The sequence below is a fragment of the Scyliorhinus torazame genome, chromosome 3 (genome assembly GCF_047496885.1).
Source record: "Scyliorhinus torazame isolate Kashiwa2021f chromosome 3, sScyTor2.1, whole genome shotgun sequence".
NCBI lineage: Eukaryota > Metazoa > Chordata > Chondrichthyes > Carcharhiniformes > Scyliorhinidae > Scyliorhinus > Scyliorhinus torazame.
Genome location: NC_092709.1, coordinates 102243534 through 102267514, shown reverse-complemented (window position 1 = coordinate 102267514; position 23981 = coordinate 102243534). Strand labels below are relative to the sequence as shown.

Genomic DNA, 23981 nt, shown 5'->3' with positions numbered 1-23981 from the left:
GCTTGCCAGCCCCCGTTCATAACTGCTCTTCTGGTTCGAAGGTAGAACCTTTACGGCAACCCTCCCCCACGATGACTACATTTTTCCCCGTTCTTGTCGGTTGCTCAGCCAGTGGAGAAACGGCATTGGTCCCCGTCCTGCCCAAGGATCCCCCCCTCTGGTCAGCTACGCTCGGGTAGAGCACACACGGCATTGGTCGCCGTCCCACCTGGGGATTCCATCCAAATCTTACCCGTCGCGGCCCAAACGCACCTCATTTCGGCACTTTTGGTTCAAAAAGTTTTGTTTTGTTTTCTGGCAACCCTTAGGTTGCCATCCCTATGCTATTTACATCCTCAAACGTTTGGATGGTAAATCGCACAGCCTGCGAGACGGCTCGCACTGTTTCAGTATTTTTAAGTGTGTCTTGTCCTGAATATTCGGTTTTTTAAAAAATTTAAAAATGAGGGAGTCACACATGGTGACAAATTATAAAGGGAGAATTGGCACGAAAGGACAGACATACTAACGCACAAGATATTAACCAAGATAGTAACAGACACTATGCTTAATCCATAGAACCCCAGAAGCTCCAGGAAAAGAGACGAAACGGAAAGGAAGAGGCAAAAAGGAAAGAAGACAACAATGAAGATGTCATACGTGTATTTCGTCGTTATTGCAATGTGTATTCGGTTGCGCGCGAACGCGAACCCCCGACCCCAACCCCCCCCCGGCCTTTAATGATTCACTTCCCCATAGATCCCAGAACCCAGTAACAGGCAACACCACACCATCATGGTGTGATAAGCTCATAACATGAGCTTTCCTACGTAGTCGAATCCCTATTAGTGTTGGCGATACTCTGCAGCATCGTGCAGACTATCCGCACGCTGGTATACAGAATAAGATCCCCTATGTTCAGTTAACCCCAGGACCCTGAACCCCTCGATCTATTTTTAAAAAAATATATATTTTATTCAAATTTTCTTTTTTTGGCCAAACAAAACAGTACAAAAATGTTTCCCTTTTTACAACAATAAAACAATATAAATAATAAAACTAAATGGCAACTGCCATAACAAAAATATTAACTCTCCCAAATAATAAAGTCAAACAAGCCAATATACATATCAAAGTAAAAATATCCATACAAAAACACCCCTGAGGACCCACCCGAGCCCCCCCCCCGGGTTGCTGCTGCTACTTTCCCAGTTCCTTTATCGTTCTGCGAGATAGTCAATGAACGGTTGCCACCGCCTGGTGAACCCTTGAGCCGAACCCCTTAGTGCGAACTTTATCCGTTCTAGTTTTATAAACCCTGCCATGTCATTTATCCAGGTCTCCACGCCCGGGGGTTTGGCTTCCTTCCACATAAGCAATATCCTTCGCCGAGCTACTAGGGACGCAAAGGCCAAGACATCAGCCTCTTTCGCCTCCTGCACTCCCGGCTCTTCTGCAACCCCGAATATAGCCAACCCCCAGCTTGGCTCGACCCGGACCCCCACCACCTTCGAAAGTACCTTTGCCACTCCCACCCAGAACCCCTGCAGTGCCGGGCATGACCAGAACATGTGGGTGTGGTTTGCTGGGTTTCTCGAGCATCTCCCACACCTATCCTCTACCCTGAAAAATTTACTGAGCCTTGCTCCGGTCATGTGCGCCCTGTGCAAGACCTTGAATTGTATCAGGCTAAGCCTGGCACTCGAAGACGAAGAGTTTACCCTGCGTAGGGCATCTGCCCACAGCCCCTCTTCGATCTCTTCCCCCAGCTCTTCTTCCCATTTTCCCTTCAGCTCATCCACCATGATCTCCCCCTCGTCTCTCATTTCCCTGTCTCTATCTGACACCCTACCATCCCTCACCCATGTGCCCGAAATCACAATATCCTGAATCTCCTGCGTCGGGAGCTGCGGAAATTCCCTCACCTGTTGCCTCGCTAAAGCCCTCAATTGCATATACCGAAATGCATTCCCCTGGGGCAACCCGTATTTTTCCGTCAGCGCTCCCAGACTCGCAAACGTCCCGTCTAGGAACAGATCCCTCAGTTGCACAATCCCTGCTCTCTGCCATGTTCTAAATCCCCCATCTATTCTCCCCGGGACAAACCTATGATTATTCCTTATCGGGGACCGCACCGAGGCACCCGCCATTCCCTTATGCCGTCTCCACTGCCCCCAAATTTTCAGCGTTGCCACCACCACTGGACTTGTGGTGTATTTCTTCGGGGAGAACGGCAACGGCGCCGTCGCCAATGCTTGTAGGCTGGTTCCTTTACAGGACGCCATTTCCAGTCTCTTCCACGCCGCTCCCTCCCCTTCTCCCATCCACTTACACACCATTGAGATATTGGCGGCCCAATAATAATCACTTCGGCTCGGCAGTGCCAGTCCCCCCCTATCCCTGCTACGCTGCAAAAACCCCTTCCTCACTCTCGGGGTCTTCCCAGCCCACACAAAGCTCATAACACTCTTCTCAATATTTTTGAAAAAAGCCCTCGTAACCATCACCGGGAGGCACTGGAACACAAAAAGAAATCTCGGGAGGACTACCATTTTGACCGCCTGCACCCTACCCACCAGTGACAGGGACACCATGTCCCATCTCTTAAAATCTTTCTCCATCTGTTCCACCAATCGTGTTAAATTAAGCCTATGTAGGGTTCCCCAGCTCCTGGCTATCTGGATCCCTAAGTACCGGAAATCTCTTATTACCCTCCTCAGCGGTAAATCATCTAGTCCCCTGCTCTGCTCCCCCGGATGCACCACGAACAACTCACTCTTCCCCATATTCAATTTGTACCCCGAAAATTCCCCAAACTCCCTGAGTGTCCGCATTATCTCAGGCATCCCCTCCACTGGGTCCGCAACATACAGCAATAGATCATCTGCATATAATGATACTCGGTGTTCTTCTCCTCCCCTGAGTACTCCCCTCCACTTCCTAGAGCCCCTCAGTGCTATGGCCAGCGGCTCAATTGCCAATGCAAACAGTAACGGGGACAGGGGACACCCCTGTCTTGTCCCTCTATAAAGACGGACGTAGTCGGACCTCTGTCTGTTCGTGATCACACTTGCCACCGGGGCCCTATATAGCAGCTGTACCCATCCAATAAACCCCTCTCCAAAACCAAATCCCCTCAACACTTCCCATAAGTAGTCCCACTCCACTCTATCAAATGCTTTCTCGGCATCCATCGCCACCACTATCTCCGCCTCCCCCTCCGGCGGGGGCATCATCATCACCCCTAGCAGCCTCCGTATATTCGTGTTCAGCTGTCTCCCCTTAACGAACCCAGTTTGATCCTCGTGGACCACCCCCGGGACACAATCCTCTATCCTTGTCGCCATCACCTTGGCCAGGAGCTTAGCATCCACGTTCAGGAGGGAAATAGGCCTGTAAGACCCGCACTGCAGCGGGTCTTTTACCTTCTTTAAGAGTAACGAGATCGTCGCCTCCGACATAGTCGGGGGCAACTTCCCCCTTTCCCTGGCCTCATTAAAGGTTCTCGTCAAAAGCGGGGCCAGTAGGTCCATGTATTTCCTATAAAATTCCACCGGGAACCCATCCGGTCCCGGGGCCTTCCCCGCCTGCATGCTCCCAATCCCCTTTACCACCTCCTCCACCTCAATCCGTGCTCCCAGTCCTGCCCTCTCCTGCTCCTCCACCTTCGGGAATTCCAGCCGATCTAGGAAATGCATCATTCCCTCCTTCCCTTCCGGGGGCTGAGCCTTACACAGCCTCTCGTAGAATGCCTTAAACACCCCGTTCACCCTCTCCGCTCCCCGTTCCATCTCACCTTCCTCATCCCTCACCCCACCTATCTCCCTCGCCGCTCCCCTCTTCCTCAGTTATTGGGCCAGTAACCGGCTCGCCTTCTCTCCATACTCATATTGTACTCCCTGTGCCCTCCTCCACTGTGCTTCTGCCTTGCCCGTGGTCAGCAGGTCAAATTCCATATGTAGCCTTTGTCTTTCCCTGTACAGTCCCTCCTCTGGAGCCTCTGCATATTGCCTGTCTACCCTCAGAAGTTCTCTCAACAGTCGCTCCCTTTCTTTGCTCTCATTCTTCCCTTTATAGGCCCTTATGGATATCAGTTCCCCTCTGACCACCGCCTTCAGCGCCTCCCAGACCACTCCCACCTGGACCTCTCCATTATCATTAAGCTCCAGGTACCTTTTGATACACCCCCTCACCCTTAGACATACCCCCTCATCCGCCAACAACCCCATATCCAATCTCCAGAGTGGGTGCTGCTCCTTTTCCTCTCCTATCTCCAGATCTACCCAATGTGGAGCGTGGTCCGAAATGGCTATGGCCATGTACTCCGTCCCTGTCACCTTCGGAATCAGTGCCCTTCCCAGTACAAAATAGTCTATCCGTGAATACACCTCGTGAACATGGGAGAAAAATGGAAACTCCTTACTCCTAGGCCTAATAAATCTCCAGGGGTCTACTCCTCCCATCTGCTCAATGAAGTCCTTAAGCACCTTGGCCGCTGCCAGCCTCCTCCCGGTCTTAGACCTAGACCGGTCCAGCCCTGGATCAAGCACCGTATTGAAGTTTCCCCCATTACCAGCTTTCCCGCCTCCAGGTCCGGGATACGCCCCAGCATGTGCTTCATGAAGTTTGCATCAACCCAGTTCGGGGCGTATACGTTCACCAGAACCACCGCCTCCCCTTGCAATCTGCCACTCACCATCACATATCTACCCCCACTGTCCGCCACTATGGTCTTTGCCTCAAACTGTACCCGTTTCCCCACTAAGATAGCCACCCCCCTATTCTTCGCATCTAAGCCCGAATGGAACACCTGCCCCACCCATCCTTTACGTAGTCTGACCTGATCTACCAGTTTCAAGTGCGTCTCCTGCAACATGACCACATCTGCCTTTAAGTTCTTTAGGTGTGCGAGTACCCGTGCCCTTTTAATCGGCCCATTCAGCCCTCTCACGTTCCACGTGATCAGCCGGGTTGGGGGGCTCTTTACCCCCCCCCCCCCCCATGTCGACTAGCCATCCCCTTTTCTAACCCAGCTCCTCACCCGGTTCCCACGTACCCGTATATCCCGACGGTGCTCTCCCGTCCCGACCACCCTGCCCCATAACAGCTCCCCCTTCCCCTTAGCAGCAGCAACCCAGTTAACTTCCCCCCCCCCCCCCGCTAGATCCCTTTCTAACGTAGTTGCACCCCCCCATGTTGCTCCCAGAAGTCAGCAAACTCTGGCTGACCTCAGCTTCCCCCGTTTGTCCTCGGCCCCTCATTGTGTGAGGCCCCCTCCTTCCTGCGTCCCCGTTCCCGCCACAATTACCACTGCGCGGGAGCAAAGCCGGCGTTTCCCACTCGGCCCCGCCCCGATGGCGCAGTTCCCTTCTCCTTCCCCTTTCCTTCCCACCGGCGCCCACAGTTCCCCATACTCCCCGCCCCCCCCCCACGAGGGGAAAAGAGAAAAGTTACAAAATTGAAAAAATTCTCCCCCCCCCTTCCCCTTCCCACATAATCACCCCACAACTTTATTACAGAAGCTTTTTCTCTCGCCAGACTATTCCAGCTTCTCGTCCACAATGAATGTCCACGCCTCTTCTGCCGTCTCAAAGTAGTGGTGCTTCCCTTGGTGTGTGACCCACAGTCTCGCCGGCTGCAACATTCCAAATTTAACCTTTTTGTGGAGCACCGCCTTGGCCCGGTTGAAACTTGCCCTCCTTCTCGCCACCTCCGCACTCCAATCCTGGTACACGCGGATCACCGCGTTCTCCCACCAGCTCCGAGCTTTCTTCGCCCATCTTAGAACCATCTCTCTGTCATTGTAGCGGTGAAACCTCACCACTATGGCTCGAGGTATCTCTCCTGCCTTTGGTCTTCGCGCCAGAACTCGGTAAGCTCCCTCCACCTCCAAAGGGCCCGTCGGGGCCTCCGATCCCATTAGCGAGTGAAGCATCGTGTTCACATATGCCCCGACGTCCACCCCCTCTATGCCTTCGGGAAGACCCAAGACTCTTAAATTCTTCCTCCTCGAGTTATTCTCCAGGGCTTCCAACCTCTCCACACACCTTTTGTGCTGTGCCTCGTGCGTCTCTGTCTTTACCACCAGGCCCTGTATTTCATCCTCATTCTCCGCAGCCTTTGCCTTCACGACCCGAAGCTCCAACTCCTGGGTCCTCTGCGCCTCCTTTAGCCCTTCAATCGCCTGCAGCATCGGGGCCAACACCTCCATCTTCAGCTCTTCCACACAGCGCCGCAGGAACTCTTGTTGCTCCGGGCCCCATACCGAACAGCCACCTTCCAACACCATCTTGCTTCGAGCTTCCCTTCCTTGCCGCTGCTCCAGTGGATCCACTGCAATCCGGCTGCTATCCTCTCCTTTATCCATATTTACACGGGGGGATTCCCTGCTATTTCACTGCACAATGATTTTGGCCGTTAAAAATTGCCGTTGGGGCTCTTAATAAGAGCCCAAAAGTCCGTTTCAACGGGAGGTGCCGAAACGTGCGACCTAGCTGGTCATCGCCGCACCCGGAAGTCGAACCTCTCGATCTATAATAAAGGACATTCGTTTGCTTTATATTTGTAAATAAATAAATAAATGTGTTTCATTTACGACGGATTGTACAACCCTGTGCTTGACTGCCAAGCCAGGAAAAATGTGAATGCTGCTATTATTTTTGTATTGTTAGGAAGTTAATATGACTGAATGTTTAGTGAGTGTAGTTTACAGGACAGTTAGTGGTACCGTTTTTAATTTTTATTTTGTAATGCATGTTCCTGTTTTGACATAGCGCCACTTAGAATGTTAGTTAAAAAATTTTCATTGCATAGTTATGATTAGTGTAGAGGCCATGGAAGAGTGCTCGCCGGGTCAGGGAATGAAGACAACGCAGTGATGTGATCCTTCACGCTTCGCGTAAGGGATCACTTCCCGACTTAAAATGGATAACCGCAAAGACTGAAGGGAAATTCAGCCAACACAGGCACAGACCAGCAAGTGCAGAAATCCTGTGTATTGAAACTTGTAAAAACCAGACAGCACTGAAACCAGCAGCCATCTGCATAGTAATGAGCAATTCCAAGGCACAATTGCAACAGTTAAGGTGAATAAAGCCAAGCCAGACTCCTCGGCGCTAGCAGGAGCCAAGACAAAGGAAGGCCAACGGACATCTAGGTACCGCCCAGCGATCAGGGAACAACCCCAGTATTGGAGAAATCGGTCCAAATGATCGGGACGCAGTCCAATCATTTGGTACCAGGTACGGGGTCCGCCCCGAAGGTCGGGAAGCCCCTGGGGACTATAAAGTAAAGCCCCCACGTTCAAATCGTCCTTCTTGGCAGGGTCACTCAGCAACTTGAATCAACCCGTGACAGTGAACCGTCCAGCGGCCACGCCAAGCAAGTCTCAAGTCAACGCTCGCTACGAGATAGGCGCTCCTAGCTACCAGTCCATACCAGCTTTTCAATCCTGCAGACTCAGGACCTGAACGAAAGGCCATTTGTTCCCCTGACCTGGTGGGCCAGTCCGAAGCTAAATATAGGCCTTTTAGTGATAGGAATAGTCTAGAAAGTAGAGTTTATGCATGAGTACTGATTTACTGTGTATAATAAAAGTGTTTTGATTTGAATCTTACTAATTGGTGTGTTGAGTTATTGATCAGTACTTGAACTTGGACCTCGTGGCGGTATCATAAAGATACCTGGTGACTCTAGAGCAAAGGTTAAACAAACAGAGCAAATTACGAACCAACCAAAAGTTAGCAACAGTGGTGGTAGGATACCACTTGTTCATTATTTTCCAGATAATGGGATACTGTGAATAGGACTTAGCCTGTCTTCTGGGAAATATGCAGAGGCTCAGCTGAAATGTAAAATCCTGCAGTTATTGAAAGGCCTGCAATATTTGATCGTTTGCCTTCAAAATTATGTTAATTACAGTTTCCCCTTTAAAATTTTTGAATGTGTTCACATGATGAGCATGCATGATGATGTCATTAAAGTTGTATACAAGCCTTCTTGATGCCCATCTTTTTCAAGTTATTCCCAATACGTAACAGATTTTCTTGAAGATGGAATTAAGTACAAAAATATTAGTATCAGATGGCAGTAGAGGCAGCGATGAATGAAATCATCTCGTTCCCAGTGATTATCTTGTAGGGTGGCAAAGAATTTGGCTGGATCATGCGAGGCCTGAGCTTCAAGGGTCTCCTCAGGGAATGAGATACTACATAGTCCTATAACCTATCATATTCAATGACTGACGACACTGGCTTTGACAAACACGACATCATCCCATCCACCCACCCTCCGAGCAGGTGCAACACACAGCAGACTTGCTTTATGGAACTGTGATTAGAAGACTCTTTTGAAGCTGTTCTGGTTTTGGCAGTACATTGATCTTAAAAGCTCATGGTTTAAAACCCGAAATCTATTTTCACAAGATTGTACATTTGTTTTATGAATATTGCATATTTTTGTAACATGTGGCAGGTATGGTGACCTGGCCACCATAAGTTTGCCACAACACTGCCATTCGTCTTGCATTTTTGAAGCAATAGCTTGCACATCTGATTAATGACCATCGACCCTTTTGATTTTGGTCAAGTCTATAAAAAAGTCCATCTGATTTCCATTCTCAGTTCAGATGATTGCTCTCTGCCCGAAGCACTAAACTACCTTCTTGAATAGCGTATGGCCTGCCTGCATTTCTAGTATTTTGTTTTTCTGTTTTTGCAGCAACAGGGAAAGGAGATTATCATTATGAGACCATTAAGGCTATCACGCAGTGATTCTTCACAATGATTACTGAACTCACCATAATATCAGAAGACTACAATCCTGGTGCCACAAGGAAACAACAGAAAAACAACAAAATAGGACCTAATACAAAATTTAAACAAAATAGCTTATGCACCAGAAGCAGACCCCATACCATGTGTACTTCCAAACAATTATTTTTGAAAATGTTATTCCAATTCTTGTTCATCTTCGATTCAGGCTTCTAAGCTGTCCCAACCGAAGCAATGGTGTTCAGAATTTTAGAGAATCTACATATTAAATACATGGTTTGCAAACATGCCTCAATATACAAGAAACAAAAGTGGATCTTGGTAATGCTCAAACAATCTTTACATCCATAACAATATATTGTGACAGGAGGAACAGGTCACGCATCGAAGCAGTAATATACAGGTACTTGTAATGGTCAATAGGTCAAATGCATGTGAATATGAAAACAAATGTACACAGAGGTTAGAGGAGAACAGTGGAATAGGAAAGATTGCCAAGAATAGAGAAATAAAGATAAGGAAAAAAATAAAACTTAAAGAAACCATACGAGCAGCATTTCCTTGAAATTAAATGAAAATCGCTTATTGTCACAAGTAGGCTTCAATGAAGTTACTGTGAAAAGCCCCTAGTCGCCACACTCAGGCGCCTGTTCGGGGAGGCTTTTACGGGTATTGAACAGTGCTGCTGGCTTGCCTTGGTCTGCTTTCAAAGCCAGCGATTTAGCCCTGTGCTGAAGTACCTGTATTTAGTTACCTACAACCCTGAATCATTCAAATCTCTTTCACACAGAATCTCATAGTAAGCATTACTTTGTTTCAATGCAGCACATATCTCCATTTATAAAGATATTACCACAGAGCACCAGTCAAACCTGTCCAAGAAAGAATGATAAAATGCATTCTAAAACACAATTAGAAATTTGTTTGCAAAATTATACAAGACAATTATCAGGTATAGTTGTTAATTCTGAAAACACCAGTCACCACCACTATGGAGAAAACTGTGTGGCGTTTTGTATAACAAATGGCAAACCATGGTATATGCCAGGCAAATGTCAGCTTACCTCAAACTCAGCATGTCTATGTATATCCTCTGCCCGTTGTCTGCTCAAGATAAACTCAGCCTCATTTGCTACCCTCACCAGGTGGTCTTTCATAGTATGGCAGAGAAGTCTATGCAGGGTAAAAACACAGGGAAAAAACACAACTTAAAAGCCATTTCTCTATTAAAAATATGAAAATATAAACATTCACTGAACACTTGAGATATTGAAAATAAACAAGCAAAATTCTATGAATATTTTTCTATTTTGAGTAGTCTGATTTTATATACATATAACAAAAACAATGTTCTGAGGAAATGCATGCAGATTTCTAAAATTCTATGCATAAAAATATTTTCTTCATCTTTAAGCTACAGCAGAACATACTCAGACAAGCAGAACAATACAATACTTGTAAATAATTGTTTTGATATAAATCTATCAAAATAGCAAAAATGTGTACATTTATTAACACTTCTGAGCTAATGATACAGGAAAGTTATTGATGAATGAGTTTTCAAAATGTTTCATCCAGAATACTACCCTGAGGAACTCATGCAACATTGTCCTGGGGCTGAGATGATTGGAATTTGACAACCACAGTAATCATCCTTCATGCTAAGTGGGATTCCAGTCAGTGGAGAGTTTTCTTCCATGACTTCCATTGACTTTGATTTTACTCGAGCACCTTGATGTCACACTTGTCACTCCAATTCCTACCTCACCGCTGGAATTAAACTCTTCTGTCCACATTTAGGTCAAGGCTATAATGAGGTTTGGAGCGGAGTGATCTTGGCAGAATTGGTGGGTAGGTTATTGCTGTGTAGGTCCTGCTTGAAAGCACAGTCGGCAACACCTTCAATCACTTGATTGACAAGTGAGGGTAGACAAATGAAGCATAAGTGGTTGAAATTGGGATTGTCTTGCTTTTCAGGCTCAGGACACTTTCCACTTTCTCAGAATGGATCAGGACCAAATAAATTGGAATCAAGGTTGTTAGGCAAAATGCTAACTAAAGACCATAAACATATGGGATGCCTGTAGCGCACAAAGACTCCATGAGACGAATATAGTGAAGTCGATGAGGCTTTATTAAGCGTGTCTGTTCCCCAGCAGTCCGATAGTAAACTGGCCTGTGGGGGAAGGCACCGGCTTCTTATACTTCGCCTTCAGGGCGGAGCATGAGGTCAACGGCCAACCAGGACCCGGGATCTGTCAGCCAATGACATTAGGGCTTCCAGTCCCACATGACCCCCAATACATACTACCACATTCACCCCTTGTCAAAAATGAACCCGGCGGGGTGATGCTTCGTATGGTGGTAAGGGTTTACAGGGCTGGTCCTGGGAGGATAGAACAGTTACATGGTAGTACAGTATTGGACAGTATCGTCCTGTTACAACTATTTACAGAGGGTATAGGAAAACAAAATGTTCATTGGATAGTCCATCTTTGTTTTACATCGACGCCACGAGTCGGTCGGGCGGTCTGGTCGTCCGTGTCGATCGCCTCGGCCCCGGCGGTGGTGGTGGTGCTTGTACCAGTGTTGTCGCCTCCGGGAGCCGCACGGTTTCAGCTGTCGGTGCAAAGGGGAGGGGGACTGATCCTCCTGGGAAGGGGGCGGTCGCGGTGTGCGGCGGTGGCAGGAAGGGGGGCGGTTGGGTTGATGGTGTCGGGGGGGGGGTGTGCGTGGTGCCGGCGGGCGCCAGATCCCGCAGGGAGACCGTGTCCTGTCGGCCGTCGGGGTACTCCACGTAGGCGTACTGGGGGTTTGCGTGGAGGAGGTGAACCCTTTCGACCAACGGGTCCGCCTTATGTACCCGCACATGCTTTCGGAGCAGGATGGGTCCTGGGGCCGCCAGCCAGGTCGGCAGCGACGTTCCAGAGGAGGACCTCCTAGGGAAGACAAGGAGATGCTTGTGGGGCGTTTGATTAGTGCTTGTACATAATAACGACCGGATGGAATGGAGAGCGTCCGGGAGGACCTCCTGCCACCGTGAAACTGGGAGATCCCTGGACCGTAGGGCCAGTAGGACGGCCTTCCAGACCGTGCCGTTTTCCCTTTCTACCTGCCCGTTCCCCCGGGGGTTGTAGCTGGTCATCCTGCTTGAGGCTATGCCCTTGCTGAGCAGGAACTGGCGCAGCTCGTCACTCATGAAAGAGGACCCCCTGTCGCTGTGGACGTATGCGGGGTAACCGAACAGTGTGAAGATGCTGTTCAGGGCTTTAATGACTGTGGCCGCGGTCATGTCGGAGCAGGGAATGGCAAAAGGGAAGCGGGAGTATTCGTCCACTACATTAAGAAAATGCGCGTTGCGGTCGGTGGAGGGGAGGGGCCCTTTGAAATCGAGACTGAGGCGTTCAAAGGGGCAGGAAGCCTTAATCAGGTGCGCTCCATCTGGCCTGAAAAAATGCGGCTTGCATTCCGCGCAGATGTGGCAGTCCCTTGTGACTGTACGGACCTCTTCTAAAGAGTATGGGAGATTGCGGGACTTGATGAAGTGGTAAAACCGAGTGACCCCCGGGTGGCAGAGGTCCTCGTGGAGGGTTTGGAGGCGGTCAATTTGTGCGTTGGCACATGTGCCGCGGGATAGGGCATCGGACGGCTTGTTCAGCTTTCCTGAGCTATTTCGATCTCATAGTTGAAGGTGGAGAGCTCGATCCTCCACCTTAAGATCTTGTCATTTTTAATTTTGCCCCGCTGTGCATTATCGAACATGAAAGCTACCGACCGTTGGTCAGTGAGGAGAGTGAATCTCCTGCCGGCCAGGTAATGCCTCCAATGTCGCACAGCTTCCACTATGGCTTGGGCTTCCTTTTCCACTGAGGAGTGGCGGATTTCTGAGGCGTGGAGGGTTCGGGAGATAAAGGCCACGGGTCTGCCCGCTTGGTTAAGGGTGGCCGCTAGAGCTACGTCGGAGGCGTCGCTCTCGACCTGGAAGGGGAGGGACTCGTCGATGGCGCGCATCGTGGCCTTTGCGATGTCCACTTTGATGCGGCTGAAGGCCTGGCAAGCCTCTGTCGACAGAGGGAAGGTCGTGGTCTGTATTAGGGGGTGGGCCTTGTCTGCGTACTGGGGGACCCACTGGGCGTAGTACGAAAAGAACCCCAGGCACGTTTCAGGGCTTTTGGGCAGTGCGGGAGGGGAAATTCCATGAGTGCGCGCATACGTTCGGGGTCGGGGCCTATTATCCCATTGCGCACTATGTAGCCCAGAATGGCTAGCCGATCGGTGCTAAAAACGCACTTGTCCTCGTCGTACGTGAGGTTCAAGGCTTTGGCGGTCTGGAGGAATTTTTGGAGGTTGGCGTCGTGGTCCTGCTGATCGTGGCCGCAGATGGTTACATTGTCGAGGTACGGGAACGTGGCCCGTAACCCATGTTGATCAACCATTCGGTCCATCTCCCGTTGGAAGACCGAGATCCCGTTTGTGACGCCAAAAGGGACCCGTAGGAAATGGTATAATCGCCCGTCTGCCTCGAAGGCTGTGTACTTGCGGTCACTTGGGCGGATGGGGAGCTGATGGTAGGCGGACTTGAGGTCCACGGTGGAGAAGACTTTATACTGGGCAATCCGATTGACCATGTCGGATATGCGGGGGAGAGGGTACGCGTCTAGTTGTGTGTACCTGTTGATGGTCTGGCTATAGTCGATGACCATCCTTTGTTTCTCCCCTGTCTTCACTACTACCACCTGCGCTCTCCAGGGACTATTGCTGGCCTGGATTATGCCCTCCTTTAGTAGCCGCTGGACTTCGGACCGAATGAAGGTCCGGTCCTGGGCGCTGTACCGTCTGCTCCTAGTGGCGACGGGTTTGCAATCCGGGGTGAGGTTCGCAAACAAGGACGGGGGTTGCACCTTGAGGGTGGCGAGGCCGCAGATAGTGAGTGGGGGTATGGGGCCACCGAATTTAAACGTAAGGCTCTGTAGGTCACATTGGAAATCTAAGCCCAGCAAGGTGGGGGCACAGAGTTGGGGAAGGACGTTAAGTTTGTAGTTTTTGAATTCCCTCCCCTGTAACTATGCAGAATCCCTGGATCTGTACGGAGTGGGATCCTGCAGCTAGGCAAATCTTTTGTGCGCTGGGGTAGGTAGTTAAGGAACAGCGTCTTACCGTGTCGGGATGTATAAAACTTTCCGTGCTCCCGGAGTCGACTAGGCATGGCGTCTCGTGGCCGTTAATTAGGACCGTTGCCGTCGTCGTCTGGAGAGTCCGGGGCCGAGCCTGATCGAGCGTAACCGAAGCGAGCCGTGGTTGTAGTAGTGGGGTGGGGTCCGTTGTTGCCGTCCAAGATGGCGTCGGGGATGGACAAAATGGCCGCCCCCATACATCGCACGTGGCTGAGGGGTCACAAGATGGCGTCGGGGGTGGACAAAATGGCCGCCCCCATGCGTCGTACAGGTCGGGGGCGGTCCAAGATGGCGGCGCCCCTCCTCCCCTCGTGGTGGTCGGGACCCAAAATGGCGGCGTCTGCGGGTCGCACATGGTGTGCTGGGGGGTCTGGGGAGCGCTAGGACCGCGCGGAGTTCCTTCACTGCGAGCGCCAGGGCCGCGGGCGCTAGGACCGCGCGGAGCTCCCTCGCCGGGGACAGCGGTGGTCGGGGCCCAAGTCGGCGGCGCCGGCGGGTCAGGCGTGGGGCCGCGAGCGCAAGGAGCACGAGGAGCTCCCTCACCGGGGACAGCGGTGGTCGGGGTCCAGGTAGGTGGCGCCGGCGGGTCAGGCGTGGGGCGCGGGACGGGGGTGAGGGTGGCGTTCGGGACGCGAAAGACCCCTTCCTCTCCGTGGAGTGTGTTGGCCGGCACCCAAATCGGGAGCGCCGGCGGCGGGTCGTACATGGACTGCGGGGAGGGGGGTTGGGGAGCGTAGGCGGCGTGCAGGGCTCCCAGTTCTCCCGGGGCCGCGATGGTCGGGACCCAGAGCGGCTGCGTCTGCGGGGGTTGGGAGGCATAGACTGCTTGTAGGGCTCCCTGTGGCCCCGGGACGGTGGCGACCTCGCGGGATCGGCACACCACCGCATAGTGGCCCTTTTTCCCGCAGCTTTTGCAGGTGGCTGCGCGGGCCGGACAGCGCTGTCGGGGGTGCTTCGCCTGGCCGCAGAAATAACAGCGGGCGCCCCCGGTGCGACTCGGCGTTTGGACTGCGCAAGACTGTGGGGTGTCCGGGGGGGGGGGTAGGGGGTTTGCCGCGACGGGTACGTATGGGGCCCAATGGCCTGCCGCGCGGTCGGGGCCGTAGGCGCGGGTATTACGCGCGGCGACGTCTAGGGAGGCTGCTAGGGCCCGTGCCTCAGAGTCCTAGCGACTCTTTTTCTAGAAGTCTTTGGCGGATTGGGAGGATTGCATACCTGCCACAAAAGCATCGCGCATTAACATGTCCGTGTGTTCGTTTGCATTCACCGACGGGCAGCTGCAGGCTCGTCCCAAAATCAGCAGCGCGGCGTAGAACTCGTCCATCGATTCTCCGGGAGCTTGCCGTCTCGTCGCGAGCTGGTAGCGAGCGTAGATTTGGTTAACTGGGCGAACGTAGAGACTTCTCAGTGCTGTGAACGCCGTCTGGAAATCGTCGGTGTCTTCAATGAGGGTGAAAATCTCCGTGCTCACCCTCGAGTGCAGGACCTGCAGTTTTTGTTCGTCTGAGACCCGGCCAGTGGTCGGTCTGAGGTAGGCCTCGAAGCAAGTCTGCCAGTGTTTGAAGGCTGCTGCCGCATTCACCGCGTGGGGGCTGATCCTCAGGCATTCTGGAATGATCCTGAGCTCCATAGTCCTTTTTAGGCACGCTTAATAAATTGTAGCGCACAAAGACTCCATGAGACGAATATAGTGAAGTCGATGAGGCTTTATTAAGCGTGTCTGTTCCCCAGCAGCCCGATAGTAAACTGGCCTGCGGGTGAAGGCACCGGCTTCTTATACTTCGCCTTCAGGGCGGAGCAGGAGGTCAACGGCCAACCAGGACCCGGGATCTGTCAGCCAATGACATTAGGGCTTCCAGTCCCACATGACCCCCAATACATACTACCACAATGACTTTAAAGAGATAGTTTGGCACAGTCAAGGTATAATCTCATGAATGGGGAAGGGTAGGGCAAACAAGTACAAAGTTCTCTGGATGATGAAAGAGAGAAGAGATTAAGATGAAGAAAAAGTGTGCTTATGGCAAATGTGAGGAGGATAACACAACCAAGAACCAGGTTGAATATAGAAGGTTCAGAGGGATAGTGAAAAAGCAAATCATCGGAACACAAGTAAGCCATTCAGCCTCTCGAACCTGTTTTGCTATTTATTGAGATCATGACTGGTCTGTGGCCTAACTCCATATGCCTGCCTTTGGCCCATATCTCTTAATATCTTTGCTTAACAAAAAAAAATCTATCTCAGATTGACTCAGAGGAGCAAAGAAACTAGCAGCAAAGATTAGGCATCGCAAAGAGAATTTACGCATGGAGGCACATGGTTGAGGGATTAAATGAAATTAATACTTTGCATCTGACTTTATAGATAATGCTGCTGCAATGTGAAAGGATACAGTTCAGATACTTAAGAATATAAATTTGATAAAAAGGAGGTTTGACTAGGTTGTCTGTACTTCGTGTTATGGCACCTAGCTTGGATGCGATGCAGCCAAGGATACTGAAGGAAGGGAGCAGCAATTGGGGAAAATTTCCGTTCTTCCTTAGACTCAGGGGTGGTGCCACAGGACTGACTATTTGAAAATGCTACACCCCCGTTGTTCAAAACAAAAGGTTAAAGATAAGCCCAGCAACTACAGGCCAGTCAGTTTAACCTCAGTGGTGGGGAATTTTCTAGAAACAATAACTTGGGGCAAAATTAAGTCACTTGGGCAAATGTGGGTTAATTAAGGAAAGTCGTATGGATTTGTTGATGGCAAATCGTGTTTAACTAAATTGCTGAGATTTTTGATGAGATGGAGAGGATTGAGGAAGGTTATGCTGTTGATGTGGTGTACATGGACTTACAAAAGGCATTTGAGAAAGTGCCACATAACAGACTTGTGAGCAAAGTTATAGTTCATAGAATAAAAGGGACAATAACAAAAGGGATACAAAATTGGCTGAGTGACAATAAACAGAAAGTAGTGGTCAAAGGTTGTTTTTTGGGACTTCAGTTGGCGGCAAGTAGGGGGAAGTCACACGTTGTGTAGCTCCTGCTAGAGGCTCTGGATTTTGGAGATTAATGCCCGGTTTCAGGGGCAGTTTTTGAACAAGCTGGTGCAAGAAGGCATAGGGAAGGAATGTCTAAGACCCAGAAAAAAGGCTGCTGGGAGGAAGGGGGCGAGTGAACGTTTGCTGTTGAGTGAATGGCTCAGCCCAGCAGCAGGAAAGATGGGGGAAAGCTAGATCGCTGGGCCGCGCCTCTAACAATGGAAACTGACCGTAGGTGATGGCCAGAGAATACGAGAGGCAGTTCGCCAAGCACATGGAGGTGCTGCGAAAGGAGATGCTGGGTGCAATGAAGGAGTGGGTGGAGGAGGCAATTGCCCCCGTGAAGGCGATGGTGTCGAAGGCATCGGCTGAGATAAAAGAGCAAGCAGAGACTTTGAAGGGGATGGAGGAAGCGCTGTCACGTCACAGTTACCAATTCATCTTGATGGGTGAGGTGCTGTGAGGGTGGTGGAGGCCAACAAAGAACTGAGCCGAGGTAGAGGACTTGGAGAACAGGTCAAGACGCCAGAATTTAGGAATTGTGGTGTAGTAAAGTAGCAAGGTCTAGATTTAGGCCTGATTAAAATTGGGTATTTTAAATTAAAGATTTCGCCCGATTAAATTGGATATCCTAAATTAAAGAATTGGGCATTTTAAAATCATACGGCAGTCGAACCTCAGACAAGATGTTGAAATTCAGACTTGACCAAAGTCAAATGCACAACCAACAGACAAGCTGCCAGAACATGTCTGGGCCTGTCCTATCAATCTCGCTTCAAAGATCATCGCACTCGACTGAGGCTCAGCAGGAGACCAGCACACTCCATTGAAATGCACGGGCCTATTGTTAGAAGCCCAGATCGGGCCAGACTTTCTGTCACCTAGAGTTACTTCCGTTACCTTATACGGCAACAGGTTACATGTAAGCAACACCATGGCGATGGGACACCTGGAACCTGGTCGAACAGGCTTCGATGGGCCTGGGAGGTATGAAAGGTGGGGGGATGGGATCGATACTGGGAGTCGTGTTTTCAAGAGGAAGTGGATGTAAGAGTCTGGGAGTGAGGAGGAGGGGGGGGGGGGTCCGATGATTCTGGGGGTAGAGAGAGAGAGTGAGAGACCACCCGGTTAGAATAGTAACGTAGAACATGAGGGGGTTAGGGCAACCAGTGAAGAGGTCAGGTTTTTAAAAAAGTATTTAAAGAGCTTAAAGACCAATGTGGTGATGCTGCAGGGGACCCATCTGAGGGTGAAAAATCAGGTGGGGCTTCGGAAGGGTTGGGTGAGTCAGGTTCTCCATTTGGGGTTCGATAGCTGGGCTCGGGGGTGGGAGGGTAGTGGTATTGGTTGGCAAGAGGGTGAGGTTTCAGATGGAGAAGGTGATGGCAAACCAGGGGACAGGTATGTGATAGTGACGGGGGCGACAGAGAGGTTAGTGGCACTGGCGAGCGTATATGGCCCCAATTGGGGCTTGTGAAGAGGGCGCTGGGTGCCATTCCAGGTTTGGATAGCCACGAGTTAAAAGTGGGGAGGGGATTGGAATATGGTGCAGGAACCGAGGGTGGATAGGTTTCAGCCACGCTTGCTGGCCCAGTCAGCGGGTGCAAAATCGCTGGCTGGGCTCTTGAGAGAAATGGGAGTGGACATGTGGAGGTTCTTGCACATGAGTGAGCGGGAGTATTTATTTTTCTCCCTGGTACATAAAGTGTACTTGAGGAAGGGGCAGCATGGTGGCGCAGTGGGTCAGCCGTGCTGCCTCACGGCGCTGAGGTCCCAGGTTCGGTCCCGGCTCTGGTCACTGACCGTGTGGAGTTTGCACATTCTCCCCGTGTTTGCGTAGGTTTCGCCCCCACAACACAAAGATGTGCAAGCTAGGTGGATTGGCCACGCTAAATTGCCCCTTAATTGGAAAAAATTAATTGGGCACACTAAATTTATAAAAAGGTGTACTTGAGGATAGACTTTTTCATGGTGGGGAAGGTGTTATTGGCTGGGGTTATGAGGTCGGAATATTCAACAATAGTGATTCCGGACCATTGGGTGAATATGGTTTTGGAGAAGGGGATGGCCCAGAGGCCAGGGTGGAGATAGATGTGGGGTTGTTAGCAGACTGGAGTTTTTGTAATAAGATTGGGATGGTGATCTTAATTGTACGGGGGAAGTTTTGCAGTCGGTGGTTTGGGAGCCTCTGAAGGCAGCAGTGAGGGGGGAGGTGATTTTGTTCAAGGCTAAGGTGGACAAGGAGGAGAGGGAGGAGTGCCAAAAATTGATAGAGGAGATTCTGGAAGTGGATGGGAGGTATACGGGGGTTCCAGACCTAGTGCCTTTGGCCAGGAGGAAGGAGCTTCAGGCGAGACTCAACTAGTTGTCCATAGGGAAAGCAGTGCGCCAGTTTAGAAGGGTGAGAGGGCAGCCTATGAGCATGGGGAGAGGTTGGGCATGGGAGAGGTAGGGCATATGTTGGCCGGCCAGCTCCGGAGGGAGGCGGCGGCGATGGAGATAATAAGAGGGGGAAGTTGGTCGTGGCCCCGGAGCACATCAGTAAAGTATATGAAGAGTTTTATAAGAAGCTACATAGGTCAGAGAGTATGGAGGAGGGGTTATGGTGTGAGGTGCTCCGGAGGGTGAACGCCTCCACCTCGTGTGCGAGGTTGGGGCTGATACAGCTGAAGGTGGTGTATGGAGCACACCTTACAAGGGTGAAGATGAGCCGGCTCTTTGAGGGGGTAGAAAATGTGTGTGAACGTTGGGGGGGGGGCTACCCCCGCAAACCACGTTCATACGTTTTGATCCTGTTCAAAGCTGAAGGATTACTGGAAGGAGGTTTTTAGGGTAATCTCTAAAGTGGTGCACGTGAAACTGGACCCGGGCCCTCGGGAGGTCATATTCGAGGTGTCGGACCAGCCGGGTTTGGAAACGGGTGCGGAAGCAGATGTTGTAGCCTTCGCCTCGTTGATTGCCCGAAGGCGGATCCTGTTAGGGTGGAGATCAACCTCTCCATCCTGTGCCCTGGCATGGCTGAAGGACCTGCTGGAATTCTTGATGCTTGAAAACGTCAAATTTGAACTGAGGGGAAGGATGGAGGGGTTCTACAATTCATGGGTGTTATTCAGTATGCACTTTCAAGAATAGGGTCACATCGAACATTGGGGGGGTAGGGGGGCTGGGAGAGTTGTGGGGGAGGGGCTGTACGTGTTAATGGTGACTATGGGTGATTCCTTTTTGTCATTTGTTTATGTTAACATGCGGTCTAATGTCTGGGGTTTGGTGGGAGGATGGGATCGTTGTTATTGATATACATTTGTTACGTGCTAGGGGCTAGGACGGGGCAGAGTTTGTAAGGAGCATCCAGGAGGGCTTCGTAAAACAATATGTAGATAGTCCAACCAGGGAAGGGGCTGTACTGGACCTGGTATTGGGGAATGAGCCCGGCCAGGTGGTAGAAGTTTCAGTAGGGGAGCATTTCGGGAACAGTGACCACAATTCAGTAAGTTGTAAAGTGCTGGTGGACAAGGATAAGAGTGGTCCTAGGGTGAATGTGCCAAATTGGGGGAAGGCTAATTATAACAATATTAGGCGGGAACTGAAGAACCTAGATTGGGGGCAGATGTTTGAGGGTAAATCAACATCTGACATGTGGGAGGCTTTCAAATGTCAGTTGAAAGGAATTCAGGACCGGCATGTTCCTGTGAGGAAGGATAAATACAGCAATTTCGGGAACCTTGGATAACGAGAGATATTGTAGGCCTCGTCAAAAAGAAAAAGGAGACATTTGTCAGGGCTATAAGGCTGGGAACAGACAATGCCTGTGTGGAATATAAGGAAAGTAGGAAGGAACTTAAGCAAGGAGTCAGAAGGGCTAAAAGGGGTCACAAAAAGTCATTGGCAAATAGGGTTAAGGAAAATCACAAGGCTTTTTACACGGACGTGAAAAGCAAGAGGGTAGCCAGGAAAAGGGTTGGCCTACTGAAGGATAGGCAAGGGAATCTATGTGTGGAGCCAGAGGAAATGGGCGAGGTACTAAATGAATACTTTGCATCAGTATTCACCAAAGAGAAGGAATTGGTAGATGTTGAGTCTGGAGAAGGGTGTGTAGATAGCCTGGGTCACATTGAGATCCAAAAAGACGAGGTGTTGGGCGTCTTGAAAAATATTAAGGTAGATAAGTCTCCAGGGCCTGATGGGATCCACCCCAGAATACTGAAGGAGGCGAGAGAGGAAATTGCTGAGGCCTTGCCAGAAATCTTTGGATCCTCACTGTCTTCAGGTGATGTCACGGAGGACTGGAGAATAGCCAATGTTTGTTCCTTTGTTTAAGAAGGGTAGCAAGGATAATCCAGGGAACTACAGGCCGGTGAGCCTTACGTCAGTGGTAGGGAAATTACTGGAAAGAATTCTTCGAGACAGGATCTACTTCCATTTGGAAGCAAATGGACGTATTAGGAGAGGCAGCATGGTTTTGTGAAGGGGAGTTCGTGTCTCACTAACTTGATAGAGTTTTTCGAGGAGGTCACTAAGATGATTGATGCAGGTAGGGCAGTGGATATTGTCTATATGGACTATAAGGCCTTTGACGAGGTCCCTCATGGCAGACTGGTACAAAAGGTGAAGTCAAATGGGATCAGGGGTGAGCTGGCAAGATGGATACAGAACTGGCTAGGTCATAGAAGGCAGAGAGTAGCAATGGAAGGGTGCTTTTCTGATTGGAGGGCTGTGACTAGTGGTGTTCCGCAGGGATCAGTGCTGGGACCTTGTTCATAGCATATATAAATGATTTAGAGTATTGAGGAGGTGGGGAGGCTGCAGAAAGATTTAGACAGTTTAGGAGAGTGGTCCAAGAAATGGCTGATGAAATTCAACGTGGGCAAGTGCGAGATCTTGCACTTTGGAAAAAAAGAATAGAGGCATGGACTATTTTCTAAACGGTGACAAAATTCATAATGCTGAAGTGCAAAGGGACTTGGGAGTCCTAGTCCAGGATTCTCTAAAGGTAAACTTGCAGGTTGAGTCCGTAATTAAGAAAGCAAATGCAATGTTGTAATTTATCTCAAGAGGCTTGGAATATAAAAGCAGGGATGTACTTCTGAAGCTTTATAAAGCATTAGTTAGGCCCCATTTAGAATACTGTGAGCAATTTTGGGCCCCACACCTCAGGAAGGACATACTGGCACTGGAGTGGGTCCAGCGGAGATTCACATGGATGATCCCAGGAATGGTAGGCCTAACATACGATGAACGTCTGAGGATCCTGGGATTATATTCATTGGAGTTTAGGAGGTTGAGGGGAGATCTAATAGAAACTTACAAGATAATGAATGGCTTAGATAGGGTGGACGTAGGGAAGTTGTTTCCATTAGCAGGGGAGACTAGGACCCGGGGGCACAGCCTTAGAATAAAAGGGAGTCACTTTAGAACAGAGACGAGGAGAAATTACTTCAGCCAGAGAGTGGTGGGTCTGTGGAATTCATTGCCACAGAGGGCGGTGGAGGCTGGAACGTTGAGTGTCTTTAAGACAGAAGTTGATAAATTCTTGATTTCTCGAGGAATTAAGGGCTATGGAGAGAGAGCGGGTAAATGGAGTTGAAATCAGCCATGATTGAATGGTGGAGTGGACTCGATGGGCCGAATGGCCTTACTTCCGCTCTTATGTCTTATGGTCTTATGGAGGAAAATGTAACTGGTCTGATTAGTAAGTTTGCAGACGACACAAATGTTGGTGGAATTGCGGATAGCGATGAGGACTGTCAGAGGATACAGCAGGATTTAGATCGTTTGGAGACTTAGGCGGAGAGATGGCAGATGGAGTTTAATCCGGACAAATGTGAGGTAATGCATTTTGGAAGGTCTAATGCAGGTAGGGAATATACAGTGAATGGTAGAACCCTCAAGAGTATTGAAAGTCAGAGAGATCTAGATGTACAGGTCCTCAGGTCACTGAAAGGGGTAACACAGGTGGAGAAGGTAGTCACGAAGTCATACGGCATACTTGCCTTCATTGGCCGGGGCATTGAATGTAAGAATTGGCAAGTCATGTTGCAGCTGTATAGAACCTTAGTTAGGCCACACTTGGGAGTATCGTCTTCAATTCTGGTCGCCACACTACCAGAAGGATGTGGAGGCTTTAGAGAGGGTGCCGAAGAGATTTACCAGGATGTTGCCTGGTATGGAGGGCATTAGCTATGAGGAGCAGTTGAATAAACTCGGTTTGTTCTCACTGGAACAATGGAGGTTGATGGGCGACCTGATAGAGGTCTACAAAATTATGAGGAGCATAGACAGAGTGGATAGTCAGAGGCTTTTTCCCAGGGTAGAGGGGTCAATTACTAGGGGGCATAGGTTTAAGGTGGGAGGGGCAAGGTTTAGAGGAGATGTACGAGGCAAGTTAATTTTTTTTACACAGAGGGTAGTGGGTGCCTGGAACTCGCTGCCGGAGGTGGTGGTGGAAGCAGGGACGATAGTGACATTTCAGGGGCATCTTGACAAATACATGAATAGGATGGGAATAGAGGGATACGGACCCAGGAAGTGTAGAAGATTTTAGTTTAGACGGGCAGCATGGTCGGCACAGGCTTGGAGGGCTGAAGGGCCTGTTCCTGTGCTGTACTTTTCTTTGTTCTTTGATTATTATTTATTGTTGGGTGTAAATTTGGGAGAAAATGTGAAAAAGGAGAATAAAATTTTTTAAAAAAAGTAGCTACATAGGTCAAAGCCACTGGGGTGGAGCGAGGGATGATGGAGTTCTTGGACAGGTTGAAGTATCCAAGTTGTTGAAGATGATAGAGCATGTTTGGAGGGACCGGTGGGGGAGCAGGAGGGGAAGGAGGCAATTGGGAGGATGCAGGCAGGGAAGGTGGCAGGTCCTGATGGGTTCCCAGTTGAATTCTATAAGAAATTTAAGGATAAGCTGGCACCGGTGATGGTGGGAATGTTCGCGATGCGATAGGCAAGGGTGTCTTGCCACCGACGATGGGGCAGGCTTCGATTTCACTGCTGCTGAAGAAGGATAAGGACCCAGTGGAGCGTGGGT

The 23981-nt window shown here is 50.1% G+C and overlaps 1 protein-coding gene across 2 annotated transcripts in view; it reads right to left on the bottom strand.

Annotated features, from left to right (window-relative positions):
* Positions 1–23981, bottom strand: part of LOC140408621 (lipopolysaccharide-responsive and beige-like anchor protein) — a 1704725-nt gene that overhangs the window by 1198329 nt on the left and 482415 nt on the right. For both annotated transcript variants that reach the window (XM_072496077.1, XM_072496078.1), the window contains exon 35: positions 9815–9923. In XM_072496077.1, coding sequence (XP_072352178.1) covers positions 9815–9923 — 109 coding nt within the window. The remainder of the gene's footprint in view (positions 1–9814; positions 9924–23981) is intronic.